This window comes from Rhizophagus irregularis, chromosome 10 (genome assembly GCF_026210795.1).
Source record: "Rhizophagus irregularis chromosome 10, complete sequence".
NCBI lineage: Eukaryota > Fungi > Glomeromycota > Glomeromycetes > Glomerales > Glomeraceae > Rhizophagus > Rhizophagus irregularis.
Genome location: NC_089438.1, coordinates 4934080 through 4949939, shown reverse-complemented (window position 1 = coordinate 4949939; position 15860 = coordinate 4934080). Strand labels below are relative to the sequence as shown.

Here is a 15860-nt window from a genome sequence, read left to right as displayed (position 1 = left end):
GTAGATAATAAATCCGATGAAATAGCAGGAATCGGTTTTGATTCATGTTAAAGCTATTCATAATAAAAATTAAACCTAATAAATTAAGCACTGATAGATGGATGGATGAAAATTTTGAGCCAAAGAAGAATTCTTAATCATGTTTGGACTTTGGTGGAGGATTATGATTATGCCCGGGAAGAAGTTAGCAGTGCAATGATTGAATTAGTTTGTTTGATGGCTTTATTGTTTAGAAAATATGAAATTAATTTAGTAGGTATGAATTCTTCAATTAAAACTACCTGTGACGGTATTTTAGTTTCTTGTGTCAAATTATTAGTTGAAATTAAACCAAGGAATTATATTTATTTAAAGATTATTTGTACAGTATATAACAGATAATACTATATATATACAGCGCGCAACGGTCACAATGTTACACGTAATTTTTACCTGTAATTTATTCTATGCTGGTCAGGACTCAGGACTGAAATATAAATTATTTAAGGTTAAATTTATTTTGACTTGTTTGTTTTAGCTTAAGGTTTCGCAAAATTTAAATGTACGTAACGAAGCAAATACATTAATTGGCCCTGTAAAAATTTTATCCGTGAAAATAAAAATCTACTAAATTCCGTGCATATGATACATTTACGGAATAAATTTTTTTATTGGGTGACAAACTAGAACAAATTATATCGTTTTTTTGATTCACCAAATTGTGTAACTGATCGCTACATCTTTTTTGAAGTTTATCATAGATAAAGAATATAATACCTTTTTTGATTCGTTAAATGAACTTTTTTTGATCAATTACGTGATTTTTTTTGATTCGTGTAACCTGTACAACTAATAATTCAGGCTTTTTTGTACGATAAAAGGTTGATAAAAGGAAATCTATCCGGAGAAAAATTTTTTTTTTTGTTGTAATAAAAACACGCATCATAATAATGAAAATAACTAGAGAACATGTTATATACTGGTTATACAATATTGATGGTTTTGGTCGTACGGTATAGTGGTATAAGGTATGCCGTTTAAAAAACACCAAAGTCGTCAAAGAACTACACAGCTTATTAAAGAGTGATTTATAGAAGTTAAACGTACTAGATGCTATTGACTTTTTAAGCAAGGTGATGTAAAATCAACGAATAGAATAGATGATTATTAATTCCAAAATTGTCAAAACAGATCTTATAAAGGAAATTTAAAAAATGTTAATGATATGCATTTATGCAAAGTTAGGGTAATTTTAGGGTGGCAACTTTCATGGACCACTCCTTTAAAGATAACAATCCAAGGCTCTCACGTTCCGCATAATTTTCCGATTAACAATCACGAAGTTACACGTATTAATAATTTGGTCTATCAAACAAGGGATATGGTTTTTAAGGACATCATGCTGATCATCAATAAGGTAAAAATTCTTGCTCCTTTAAATGGAGCATCAGAAGAAAAAATCGGAGAAGCCCTTAATAATCAACAAAATTTATGCTCTAGTATGCTCTAATGACAAGCATAGGAAATTAACTACTCGAGATTATAAACGTTTAAAAGATAATGGGGGACCTTGGACTGACCTTGGCATGACCAATTTTGCATATGGTTGAAAGATATTAAAGCCGAACGGGTTTGTATTACATTATTAAATAGAAAATCCAAATGAATCTGAAAATTCTCCAGCAAAGTATTATCAATTAACGGTATCTGACGAAATGGAAGAGATTTTGGTAAAGTTTGCATTGGATTAGATGAAATATGACCTTAGCATAGATCGAGCACCTATATTATCAATAATTGTTGAAGATAATGCTGGTTGTGGCATTTGGTAATTATTCTATTGATTTATTATATTTTTATATTCAAAATATTGTGCTGAATTTTCTCTTTTTTTTTTTAACTTTAAGCAATAAAGAAAATCATAGTATGACAATACGTATGGCTATTTTGGTAGTAAAACGAAATATTCCATGCAATGATAATAATCATTGGTATTAAGAAGATTTGAGTTTTGTCCATGTCACAAAATAATTTGTGGAATCCATACTTTATGATTGACAAACACAGACCATCAAAAATTGAAATAGAAGGTTTGTTATGCAAACACTAAGCAACAATCTTAAGAATGGCAAATTTCAAAATAATTAATATTTGATAAATTAATTAATTCTAAGAATAATACCGAGATTAAATATAATTTATTCATTAGAAATCCAATTGCGGACGATGTTAATCAGATAATATTTCGTATGATTTTTCCTTTAGTCCGAAGGATTATATACTTCTACACTTGATGACGTGATGTCCATGAATAAGCATGGTAAAATAAATTGGCTGAAAAAGCAATTCAAGAAGCTGGTGGAATACGATCAAATTATTATGCTGTTAATATAATAACAGGAGAATCATATTTAGATTATACTTGGAATGGATCATTCCGTGATGTTTGTAAACATGTTCATGCAGTTCGTATATATCATGTTTTTTAAGATCACAAAATCAAAGTGAATTTATTGAAAATATAAAATATGAATTAGTTACATATTTCAAAGATAAACAACGAGTTTTACCAAGTTCTAATAAGAATTTATTAATTTATAATGGAAGTGTTGCATATCAGGAAATAATTCGTCTTTATAATTTACAAGGTATATGTTAAAAATCCATTTATCAATAATTATTTATATTTATATACTGTACTTAATTATTTCATATTTATATACTTAGGAAATTTAATCTTTAATTCAAATGAACGTCCTACAAATCATATAAATGAACCTTTTCGACCTAATGATCAAATACTCGTGCATTAAGTAATATGTCTCCATCAAATGACATGCCATCAATACCATCACAATCACCATCACCACCAAATGCAATACGTTTACCACTACTATCAAATACAATGCAATTACGATACCATCAAATACACGATCACCATTACCACCAAATACAACACGATCACCATCATTAAACGTACTATCATTAGATGTTGCATTACATGATGGAATATACGAAAAAAATAATGTACAGTATTATAAATAATTAAATAATTATTTAATTTATTTAATAATAAGTTCTTTGATTTTTTAGAATAAAGAAAACATAACAATTATCAAATGTTTTTGATAATGCTGATCTATTTTGCCAAGTCCAAAAAGCCTAGACTTATCGAATATAATAATTTTAATTTGATGAGTTAGAATATTCATTAGAAAGGAAAGTGAAGATCAAAGTACGTATATATTAAAATAATTCTAAACTAATGAATTTATTAAAATTCAATACGATTGATTATTGTTCTTTATTATTACAGATATTTGTCCTTTTTGTGACGAAATTTTACCTAATCCAATGCCTTATAAGACGAAATTAGTATTAGATCAATTAAATAAAATCAAGGTAATTGGAATCATATAATACATTATTCGAATTATTATTGTTTATTAATATTAAATAAAATATTTAGGAATGATTTCAGAATCAGATTGGATAAATTTCTGTTATTTCCATTACGCAGAACTACTATCTCAATAACAAACATCTTAATTGATTCGTTTTTAACTTCTCGTATTCTAATTCTTCCATTGAAACCATGTAATTAAATTTAGCAATATTAGAAATATTGATGGCAATAGTTCTCTGGAAACTGCATGGCAATTATAATAAATAATAGTGATGATACTAGTAGTGATTTTGGTGAATATACACTTAATATAAAATTAAAACTACTATTAATTAATAAAAAATTTTAATTGGTATTGCAGCATATTATTTCGTCTTTTGTCGTACAAAAAATTCTGAATTATTGGTTAAAGTACATTTAACGAATCAAAAAAGTACACGTGCTGAATCGAAAAAAAGCACGTTTTTGAATCAAAAAAAAGGTATATTCTTTATCTCGTGATAAAATAAAAAGGTGTAGCGATCAGTTATACAATTTGGTGAATCAAAAAAGTCCGTCTTTTGATTATATTTGTCAAACTGGATATCATGATACAGCTGAATCTGTCAAGAAGCTGCCCTCTTGGTTATAATGCTGCCTTTATTATGTAAGTTTTCAACATGCTCACACGCCAATTCACAAAATACTCAAGTCGCTTTATACGGTAGATCCTTGCTTCGTATTTTTTATTATCCACGAAATTAATGTTATTTTAATATCTGATATTGATTATGTCGACGATTCCTTGTTGAGCTGCTAACGTAATAAAAATCACACAAATCTGGAAAATCCCAAATTTTAACTGGATAACTATGTAGATCTCCGCCGAAGGAATTCTTGCAGAAATCTCAATTATATAAGTAGTTTCCTTATGAACAAGTTTTATATCACTACAAGCAAAACTACTTAAATAGCTGAAAATACCTCTGGTAATTACACTTCTTTCCAGGCTACCAGATTTATGAAAAACATTTCCTTAGGGGATGACGTACAGGGGTCGCACTAATTCGATAACAAAATTTTACCACATGCAGTTTATTGAGTTGGTAATATTTAATTAGAGGGAAGATTATGATACTGTATATTATGAATCGGCGTGTCATACATTTCCTCATTATAATTGACGATCACACATGCTTTATTATTATTTTAAATGTTGATATACTAAATACAAAGAAAAAAAGTATAAATATCCCTGAAAAAGTTAAAGCTGCTTTCTTCAGCAACAAGAAAAAAAGAATAAAATAAAACGTTAAGATGTTTTTAACTATTAATTTTGTTTTATCATTGCTAAGTACAGGATTAATGACATCTGTAGCATATTATTATTACAAATATTTTACTCGTGTTAATCCTTTACCTGGTCCTTTCCCATTCCCATTCATTGGTGTTCTTCCTTATGTTATTTGGTTTAAAGGAGATATTGAAATGTTTTATAATTATTGTTACGAGAAATATGGTGACATATACGAGATTAATGGTAGTTTACGATCTATAATTTTATGTCGAGTAGAATATATTGAAGATCTTTTATCAAAAAGTACATGTGAGATGAGATGTCCCAATTACAAAGGAATAGAAGAATTGGGAATTGAAGGAAAAGGACTAACATACAATAATAATTTTAAGTCGTGGGCATTTAATCGTTATTTCTTTAATCAAGCTATTTTGTCACCAAAATTTACTAATGAAGTTATTTTTTGGACAAACGAACTTTTCAATGAATTAGAATATTATTGGGATAAGTTATATCTTAAAGAAGAAATTATTAAAGAAAATAAAAATAAATTGGATTTTATTAAATGGTTTAGTCATTATAAAAATGATGTGATTATTAAATTGTTAACTGGGGAAAGATCTTATACAATGGCAGCTTATTTTAGTACTATTAGCAATGAAAAATCTGGTTATCATCCAAAGAGAGTCGAGGGTTCTGTGAAATTAGTTCAAGCAATTCGTAAACTTCATAGGGGATATGTCTTTTTTTTCTTAATTCCTTCTTTTTTACGACGGTATGTTCCGTTTTTAAAAACTATGTCAGATGATATATTTCAAACAATGGATTTTATTAATCAAAAACTGAATACAATTATCAAGACACGTAGAAAAGAAATTGAAGATGCATCATTGGATGAACCCTTACCTCATGATATGTTGACATCGATGATTATCAAAAATACATTTCGTGATGTTAATTATTTCGAAACTGGTGAAGCCAGCAGATTTATGACTAACAGTGAAATTCGCGTCAATTTACTTGATGGATTTTATAGTGGAACTTACAAAGTAAATTTTTTTTTTATTTTTTTAGATAAATTTTATGCTTTATTTTACAAATTTATAGAATCGTCGAAATTCAACATAAATACAATATGCTTTACTTGAGATTATATTAACCATTCCTTTTGTTTTTTATTTCAAAAATAGTCGGCAAATTTACTTTCATTCATTATCTACTATATTGCACATAATCCAAATGTGAAAAAGAAAATGTTAGAAGAAATTGATAGTATATTCCAAGGTGATAAAATGCGATCAATTACTAAAGAAGATTATTATAGTTTAAAATATTGTGAAGCAATTGTAAAAGAAGTAGCTCGCATTCTTCCAACTATGCGCTTTTCAAGATATACTGATAAACCTAGTGAAATAGCAGGATATCGATGGCCAGCTGACACAATGTTTCAAATTAATGTTAGTGCCATTCATAATAACGATGATTATTGGAAAGAACCTAATAAATTTAACCCTGATAGATGGATGGATGAAAATTTTGAACCAAAAAAGTATACTTATATCGTGTTTGGTGAAGGATTAAGACTATGTCCAGGAAGAAAGTTAGCAATGATTGAAGTAGTTTGTTTGATGGCTTTATTGTTTAGAAATTATGAAATTAATTTAGTAGATATGAATTCTCCTATTAAAACTATGAGTGACGGTATTTTAATTTCTTGTGTCGAATTATTAGTTGAAATTAAACCAAGAAATTGATTTCTTATATTTAAAAAAATGTACTAGTACTGACTATATATCTAAATGAATCAATGTATATTATTGTATAAATGAATTTATGAATTTATAATTTTATATATACCGCAGCGACACGTAATGTACTATCGGTTATGATAGGTAGCAAGTGCGTAACGTAAGATAGTTAATTTTTCATTGACTGAAATATATAGAGCTAGAGCGCTTACAAATAATTATACTGGTATGTAAGTTTAAACATACTCACGTGTCAAAACTTAAGTTTACGAAATACTGCAGCTGCGTTATACGGTAGATCCTTATGAAAAAAAAAATCTAGCCACCAAAATACATGTATGCATACAGCTTCTTCTTGTTATTAAAATAAAAGATCTGCTTCCTTAATTTATTACATAATATCAGATATACGCATTTATTTCATTATTTGACAATAATAATAGCAAAGATTAAGGCAGGAATTGTTGCGAAAGGGTGGTTCAGTTATTGACTCGACTCGGATTGGGGTCGCATGATTTGATGACAATAACCCGCATGAACTCGACCCGACCCGTCGAGTCGGGTTATACCTTCACTTTAACCCGGCGACCCGAATCTTTTTATTATATTTTAACTAAAAATTTCAATTTTTTTATATTAAATACAACTTGACGGGTCGAACCCGGGTTATCCGAGTCAGACTATAATCATTAGTACTTTTACACTCAGGTCGAGTTCGAATACACCTCAAAACCCGACCCGACTCGACCCCTTCGGAACACTAAATTTTGCGTCAAGAATTTTATTGTTATGAAATTACTGCGTGGTAGATCAGATGATCACAAATGCCATTTTACCGATTGACTTGCCATTCATCACCAAAAATTTGTAATTCTAAGCTTAATCGTTCTTTAGATTTTTTAAGGGGAATTGCTCATAACATTTCTATGTAATTATCATTTTAAAATAAAGAAAATTTTATAGCTTTTAAAAAAATTGTAGGCCTATTTAGTATTTACTTCAAATTGCAATAATAAAATTAAATTTATTCAATAATAAATAACATCACCATTTTTGTTTGTTTTTTTATTTATTAGGAAACGATAAATAAACAATATAAAATATATTTTTTAGTAAAAAATAAAATAATTAGGATATTTTTCAAAAAACTTTAAAGGCTTTAAAGGCAAAATTTTCATACGATCATCATATCTCTATCGGCAAAATAGTGGTGGTTTGGCAAAGTAAATTTTGAAACAGATATCAGTGAATAAGTATTATTAATTTTATTGTTATATATTTTATATGGTATTGTTATTTTTCAGTATTAGTATTATATATTTTTATATTTATTCAAATCCTTACCTGTAAAAAAAGTCGATCTGTTTTTTGTATTCCATCTTTTTCCGTAAAAGGCTCATATTTCCGGAATTAATAAGGGCAGTGACATTATTAGCTAATACTAGTTCTATAAGGGGTCTTACCCCCACCCCAAGTAAGATTTTTTTTAACCAATAATATTCAATTATATATATAATACTAATTTTTAACCAATAAAAATGTGTCATGTAAGATTTTGCTTAACCCCCACCCCAAAATATTAGCTAATATATGTCATGGCCCTAACCTTATCACGGAATTTTATCGGATTATTTTCGTTTTCCGTGAATGGATCCGTGAAAGGCTCGTTTTTACGGAGGTTTTATAGAAATAACGGATAAAATTTTTTATAGGGCTTTATTATTTTTGAAATGTTATTTTATTTTAAATTTTGTAATCAAATAATCTTTTGGCAGTCATTTGTAATAGTTATTTCACGGATATCAGAATCATAATATTCCAAAGTGACTCCGTGAAATAACTGATTTATATATCACGATCATCCCTTTAATATATACTTATTTTGACTAATAATGATATACTTTTTATTCCAATATTGATAGACTTTTTACCCCTCTTTTTAAATAAACACCATCCGTGAGAATATCAAGAAAAAATCATGAATTTTAACTAGAAACCATGGGATAAAAGGAATTATGTTATTAAATATAAATAAAGTAAAAAAGAAATCATTTATTAAATCCAGTAAAATGTCTATTCGAGAAAATTAGAGTTTCGGAAAATGATCCAATTCTGGAAATGAGCAATCGGAAAATTGATTTCGGGAAATGGGTATGTTCAAGAAAATGACATTCGGGTAATCGTACTTGTAACCAATTTTTAAGTCTATCAATTAAAGAAAAAAAAAAATCCATTAACAGTTAATAATATTTAAATGAGATAGTGATATTTAATTGACGATCACACATCTTGAATCAATTTTAGTTATTTAAATGTCGGATAAAATGATTTGCAAATTACTAAATACAGCAAAAGAAAATATAAATAGCCCTGTAAAAATTAAGTTAAAGAAGCTAGCAACTGTTCAGCAACAAAAAAAAGGAAATAAAATAAAGAAAAGAGAAACGATAAGATGATTTTTAAACCATTTGAGGATTTTGAAATTATTAAATTTGTTTTATCATTGTTAAGTACAGTATTAATGACATATGTGGTATATTATTATTACAAATATTTTACTCGCGTTAATCCTTTACCTGGTCCTTTCCCACTCCCATTCATTGGTATTTTTCCTTATGTTATTTGGTTTAAAGGAGATATTGAAATGTTTTATAATTATTGTTACGAGAAATATGGTGACATATATGAGCTTAATAATTTTATACGATCTATAGTTTTATGTCGAGCAGAGTATCTTGAAGATGTTTTGTCAGAAAGTACTCATGAGATAAGATTATGTTTCGAAGGACTAAAAGACTTGGGAATTGGAGGGAAAGGAATGACGTGTAATAATAATTTTAAGACGTGGATATTTAATCGTCATTTTTTTAATCAAGCTATTTTTTCACCGAAATTTACTAATGAGGTTATTGATTGGACAAACGAACATTTCAATGAATTAGAAAGTTATTGGGATAAGTTATATTTTAAAGAAGAAATTATTAAAGAAAATAGAAATAAATTAGATTTTATTAAATGGTTCGATCATTACACAAATGATATGATTATTAAATTGTTAACTGGGGAAAGATCTTATTCAATGGCAGCTTATTTTCATACTCTTAGTGATGAAAAATCCGATCACCCACCAGCAATATTCAATGATTCTGTAAAATTATTTCAAGCATTTCATACTCTTCATGTGGGATGTTTCTTCTTTTCAATAATTTCTCCTTTTTTACGACGGTATGTTCCATTTTTAAAAAGTATAGCAGATGATATACTTCAAAACGTAAATTTTATCAATCAAAAACTAGATGCAATTATTAAGAGACGTAGACAAGAAATTGAAGATACACCATCGAATAAACCCTTATCCCATGATATATTGACATCGATGATTATCAAAAATACATTTCATGATAATTATATCGAAACCTATGAAATCAATAGATCTATGACAGATAGTGAAATTCGAGCCAATTTACTAGATGGAATAACTAGTGGAACTTATTATAAAGTAAATTTTTAGAGAAATTCTTTTCTATTTTGCAATTTTAAATCATCGAGATTTAGCATAAGTACAATATGTTTAACTTGAAATTATATTAACAATTCCTTTTTTTACTTCAAATATAGTCGGCAAATTTGCTTTCATTCATTATCTATTATATTGCACATTATCCAAATGTGAAAAAGAAAATGTTAGAAGAAATTGATCGTATATTTAAAGGTGATAAAGTGCGATCAATTAATAAAGATGATTTTTATAATTTAAAATACTGTGAAGCAATTGTGAAAGAAGTAGCTCGCGTTCATCCAATTATGCACATGAATATAAGACATATCAATAAGCCTAATGAAATAGCGGGATATCAATGGCCAGCTGACACATCGTTTCTAGTTGATATTAAAGCTATTCATAATAGCGATAATTATTGGAAAGAACCTAATAAATTTAACCCTGATAGATGGATGAATGAAAGTTTTGAGCCAAAGAAAAATTCTTTTATCATGTTTGGTGGAGGATTAAGATTATGTCCAGGAAGAAAGTTGGCAATAGTTCAATTAGTTTGTTTAATAGCTTTATTGTTTAGAAAATATGAAATTAATTTAGTAGATATGAATTCTCCAATTAAAACTACGTGTGACGGTATTTTAATTTCTTGCGTCGAATTATTAGTTAAAATTAAACTAAAAAATCGATTTTCTTACTAAATAATGTACTGTAATCCATAAATGAGTTTATAATTTTATATATGTTGTAACATAATGTGAATTTCACATCAAATCCGTTTCACATAAATTGTTTACAATAATAATGAGTTTTTTTAAAAGTGTAATTATTTAATTATAGAGTATAAAATTTTACATTTTATCTATTTAAACATTTGTTAATCTGTAAAATATCCTTTATCCAATTTTGATCTTTAACAGTTCCTATTTTTGTATTATTAGGTTCGCGAAGTTTGAGATAATAAGTTCATAATCATTACGAGAAATGAAAGCCTTATGCTGCTATACTATCTATTAGAGGATTTTTTTTCAAGATACTTATTAGCCATATCATCAAAAAGTTTTTTAGGAAAAAAGGGCATTCTTCTTAGTTTGACACGGCAATATATAAAATCGGTTACGGTACATTTCCATTTCACTTAAACCCATTTCGCCGAAGCCATTTCACCGAAGGGATATTTCACCGAAGGGACATTTCGCCGAAAATGATAGCGATTAACATTTTAACAAAAATATTCATCGCGCAATGAAAATTAAAATTTAATTATTTTTAGAGATTTTTTTTTCCAGGATATTATCACTTTAACATTCAAGTAACTGTTGTTAATTGTTAAGAAATAAATAAATAACTTTATTTCCCTGAAAATATTTATTCACGAAAAAGTAAGTAAAATAAAGATTAATATATTATATTCAACGAGATAAATTTAATAAAATCAGCTAATTCAAAAATTTTTCTAGAAAACACTTCTTTACGTATTTAGTATAAAAACAATAAAATAACCAAATGGAATAAATAACTTATCGGCGAAATGTCCATTCGACAAAATGTCTTCGGCAATATGGAATTCGGTTAAATTAGAATTCGGTGAAATGGTATTTGCGAAACGCCTTTCGGCGAAATATCCCTTCGGCGAATTGGGTTTCGGTGAAATAGACTTCGGCGAAAAGTCCGGATACCTATAAAATTTTTAGTGTTGGTCTCCGTAAATAGTTGTAAGTCCAAAAGTCAAGTAAATATAATGGTTGTAAATCAAAATTATCATCTTTTAGCTAACAATAATAGTGTAGTATTTACGGCCAATTTACAACTTACGTTTATAATATTACAACCGCTAAAGGTTGTAATTCGATATATAATAATCGTTACTTACGGTAACCAACCTTATTATAAAATCATGTGCTATGATCACGTAACATGATTTGATTCCAGCAGTATGACATTTAAATGGAGAGATTCATTTAATAAATTCAGAAGAAAATATTGATGGAACAATTGAAGAATAGGATTTTAACATCATTTTAAATATCAAATTAAATAGGTAATATATTTTTTTTTTTTGAAAATTCTTGATTATTGAGCAGAAACAAATTAAAATGTTCAGATTTCACGAAACGACTCGCACGAATCGAGCTTCATGTGGGATTTTTTTCATTTTTTTTTTGCTTAATAAAAAATCATTCTTGTAAAAAAAATCAATTTTTATAATAAAAAAATTCAAATTTTTTCACATTTGCATCGCTAATTCACTATGAGCAATTGATTCTAAAATCCGCAAAACTGAGTAAACTAGAAAAATTTTTTATGGTGGCCTTAAATGTTAAATAAAGAAAATATTATCATATAATAAATATAAAATTAATAAATAAATTAATAACACTAATAAATAAAATTAATAATAAAATAAAATTAATAATAAATAAAATTAATAAAAGAAAAACAAACAATAAAGATAAAATAATAAAATGGTCACGGAACCAGCTTGGTACAAGTAAGTTCGAGTCAGTCAAGTCGGTTCAAGTCGGTTCAAGTTCGCATCTGAACGAACCGAGCTGAGAGCCCATGAGCCGACTCCAAAACCGTGCCCGAGTTAGAGTTTTCTCATCACGAGTGATTTACTGAGCCACTTTGCTAATGTATTTTTTTACTCCCTTTTTACCTGCTATTTTTTTAAAAAAGAATGATAACCTCTTTTTATAACCAATATCACAATAATGTAGATTTCCCCAATGGATTTTTAATAAAATAAAATCTACACAGGAAATTGCATCATCAAATATATGAAAAGGTTCTCTAAATATAAAAGATCTGCGCCAAGGTTATCAAATATTAATGAGGCGAGATGAAATACATTTCCCCCAGTGTGTGACTGACGATCACACATCTTAAATAAATTTAGAATGACATGAGGTAGTGCTGTTGATATTTTCAAAATACTACAACAAAAAAATATATAAATATCCCCAAAAAGTTAAAGGAGCTGAAGCATTGTTCAGCCACAAGAAAAAAAAAATAAAATAAATAAAAGAGAAACGATAAGATGACTTTTAAACCATTAGAGAATTTCGAAATTAATAATTTTGTTCTACCATTGTTGAGTACAGTATTAATGACATATGTGGTATATTATTATTACAAATATTTTACTCGCGTTAATCCTTTACCTGGTCCTATCCCATTCCCATTCGTTGGTATTCTTCCTTATGTTATTTGGTTTAAAGGAGATATCAAAATGCTTTATAAATATTGTTACGAGAAATATGGTGACTTGCATGAGATTAATGGTAGTTTACGATCTATAGTTATATGTCAAACAGAATATCTTGAAGATTTTTTATCAAAAAGTACATATGAGATGAGATGTCCCAATTACAAAGGAATAGAAGAATTGGGAATTGAAGGAAAAGGACTATCGTACAATAATAATTTTAAGACGTGGACATTTAATCGTCATTTTTTTAATCAAGCTATTTTGTCACCAAAATTTACTGACGAAGTAATTGATTGTACAAACCAACATTTCAATGAATTAGAAAGTTTTTGGGATAAGTTATATCTTAAAGAAGAAATTATTAAAGAAAATAAAAATAAATTGGATTTTATTAAATGGTTTAGTCATTATAATAATGATATTATTATTAAATTGTTAACTGGGGAAAGATCTTATACAATGGCAGCTTATTTTAATACTCTTAATGATGAAAAATCTGATCATCATTCAGCAAGAGTCGAGGATTCTGTGAAATTATTTCAAGCAATTCGTAAACTCCATAAAGGATTTTTCTTTGTTTTCATAATTTCTCCTTTTTTACGACGTTATGTTCCGTTTATAAAAAATATATCAGATGATATATTTCAAACAATGGATTTTATTAATCAAAAACTGAATACAATTATTAAGACACGTAGAAAAGAAATTGAAGATACACCATTGGATGAACCCTTGCCTCATGATATGTTGACATCGATGATTATCAAAAATACATTTCGTGATGTTAATTATATCGTAATTGGTGAAGCCAATAGATCTATGACTGATAGTGAAATTCGCGTCAATTTACTTGATGGATTTTTCAGTGGAACTTACAAAGTAAATTTTTTTTAGAAAAATTTCATTTTTATCTTACATTATCGAAATTTAACAAATATGCAATGTGCTTTAACTTGAAATTATATTAACAATTCCTTTTTTTTACTTCAAATATAGTCAGCAAATTTGCTTTCAATCATTATCTATTATATTGCACATAATCCAAATGTGAAAAAGAAAATGTTAGAAGAAATTGATAGTATATTCCAAGGTGATAAAATGCGACCAATTACTAAAGATGACTATTATAGTTTAGAATACTGTGAAGCAATTGTAAAAGAAGCAGCTCGCATTCTCCCAATTATGCACACGTTTACAAGACATCTTAGTAAACCTAGTGAAATAGCAGGATATCAATGGCCAGCTGACACATCGTTTATAATTAATGTTAAAGCTATTCATAACAGAGTTGATTATTGGAAAGAACCTAATAAATTTAACCCTGATAGATGGATGGATGAAAATTTTGAACCAAAGAAGAACTCTTTTATCATGTTTGGTGGAGGATTAAGATCATGTCCAGGAAGAAAGTTAGCAATGATTGAATTAGTTTGTTTGATGGCTTTATTGTATAGAAAATATGAAATTAATTTAGTAGATATGAATTCTCCAATTAAAACTATGTGTGACGGTATTTTAATTTCTTGTGTCGAATTATTAGTTGAAATTAAACCAAGAAATTGATTTTCATATATTTAAAAGCACGTTATGATTTAAATATATATATATTTTTATTATTATGTAAATCAATGTATATATATTATTAGTTTAAATGAACTATATACCGCAGTGGTACGCAATGTACAGTATAGTACTGTGTCACACTTGTAATTTTTTATTTATTCTATGCTGCTGTTGTGCATTATTACGGAATATTTTACAGGTTAGATTTTGTGATTATTAATTAGTGAATAATTTAAACAACGCTTGTAAGTAATTACAGTATATTATTTATATTATTTAGTAAGGTTAAATTTGATTCTGACTTGTTTATTTGTATTTTGTTCATTTACCGGTTATTAAGGTTTCGCAACATTGAAAATATACGTAACGGAACGAACGTAACCAACCAAATTAATTGACAAACTGGATATGATACAGCTAAATCTATTAAGAAGCTGCGGAATATCGTTCAAAACCAAAGCTCTTTTAGTTATAATACTCCTTTCATTTTCTGGCGACCTTATTATGGAACTTCAGCCGCGTAGATCCTTATAAAATAAAAAAAAGTATGGCACACCAATATATATATGCATACAGCGTCGTATTTTTTTATTATGATCCAGATTATATTACGAATTTAATGTGACTAGACAGATGATTTCTTGTTGTTAAACAAAAAATCTGCTAAAGTCCTTGTTGAACTATTTCTTGAAGTCAATTTTTTTGAATGCTCATTTCAAACTTGGATCATTTCCGAAATTCAAATTTTCCGAATGCTCAATTTCCTGTTTCCAATATCTAGACTACTTTATTTAAATATATTACATAATATATGTATTTATTGTGTATTGTATAGCAATAAATATTAACAATTATTGAGGAATTATTGCTTCAAGAATTTTATGTGCTTAATGTACGAACTAGTAATAATTTACTGCGTAGTAGATCAGATGATCTTTTTTTTATGGTACGTAAAAAAGTTTACGTACCAGGTACATATTGTATTATTATTTTATTATTATATATTTTTTATATTTATTTAAAACTTTTGTTAATTGATATATTTTATTTCAAATTTCGTAATCAATTAATCTTTTGGCCAAAAAGGGAACGGGCTAAAAAGAATCCTATGGAATTAATTTTATTTTTTTGTTATTGTGATTTATTAAGTATCTATTTTTTTAAAAAAAAGGAAATTTTAT

General features: G+C 27.6%; 3 protein-coding genes across 3 annotated transcripts; all 3 read left to right on the top strand.

Annotated features, from left to right (window-relative positions):
• Window positions 1–948: 948 nt before the first annotated feature.
• On the top strand, window positions 949–1509 carry OCT59_002491 (uncharacterized protein; the record flags this gene model as incomplete). Its single annotated transcript, XM_066144546.1, has 3 exons — window positions 949–1007; window positions 1171–1396; window positions 1480–1509. The coding sequence occupies 3 exons, from the start codon at window positions 949–951 to the stop codon at window positions 1507–1509; spliced, it is 315 nt and encodes a 104-aa protein (XP_065995702.1).
• A 221-nt stretch (window positions 1510–1730) lies between these two features.
• Window positions 1731–2792, top strand: OCT59_002490 (uncharacterized protein; the record flags this gene model as incomplete). The annotated part of the gene is made up of 6 exons (XM_066144545.1): window positions 1731–1807; window positions 1887–1929; window positions 2245–2299; window positions 2380–2448; window positions 2517–2627; window positions 2707–2792. The coding sequence occupies 6 exons, from the start codon at window positions 1731–1733 to the stop codon at window positions 2790–2792; spliced, it is 441 nt and encodes a 146-aa protein (XP_065995701.1).
• Window positions 2793–2815: 23 nt separating this feature from the next.
• On the top strand, window positions 2816–3454 carry OCT59_002489 (uncharacterized protein; the record flags this gene model as incomplete). The annotated part of the gene is made up of 6 exons (XM_066144544.1): window positions 2816–2861; window positions 2969–3006; window positions 3073–3100; window positions 3179–3214; window positions 3296–3381; window positions 3449–3454. The coding sequence occupies 6 exons, from the start codon at window positions 2816–2818 to the stop codon at window positions 3452–3454; spliced, it is 240 nt and encodes a 79-aa protein (XP_065995700.1).
• Window positions 3455–15860: the final 12406 nt, after the last annotated feature.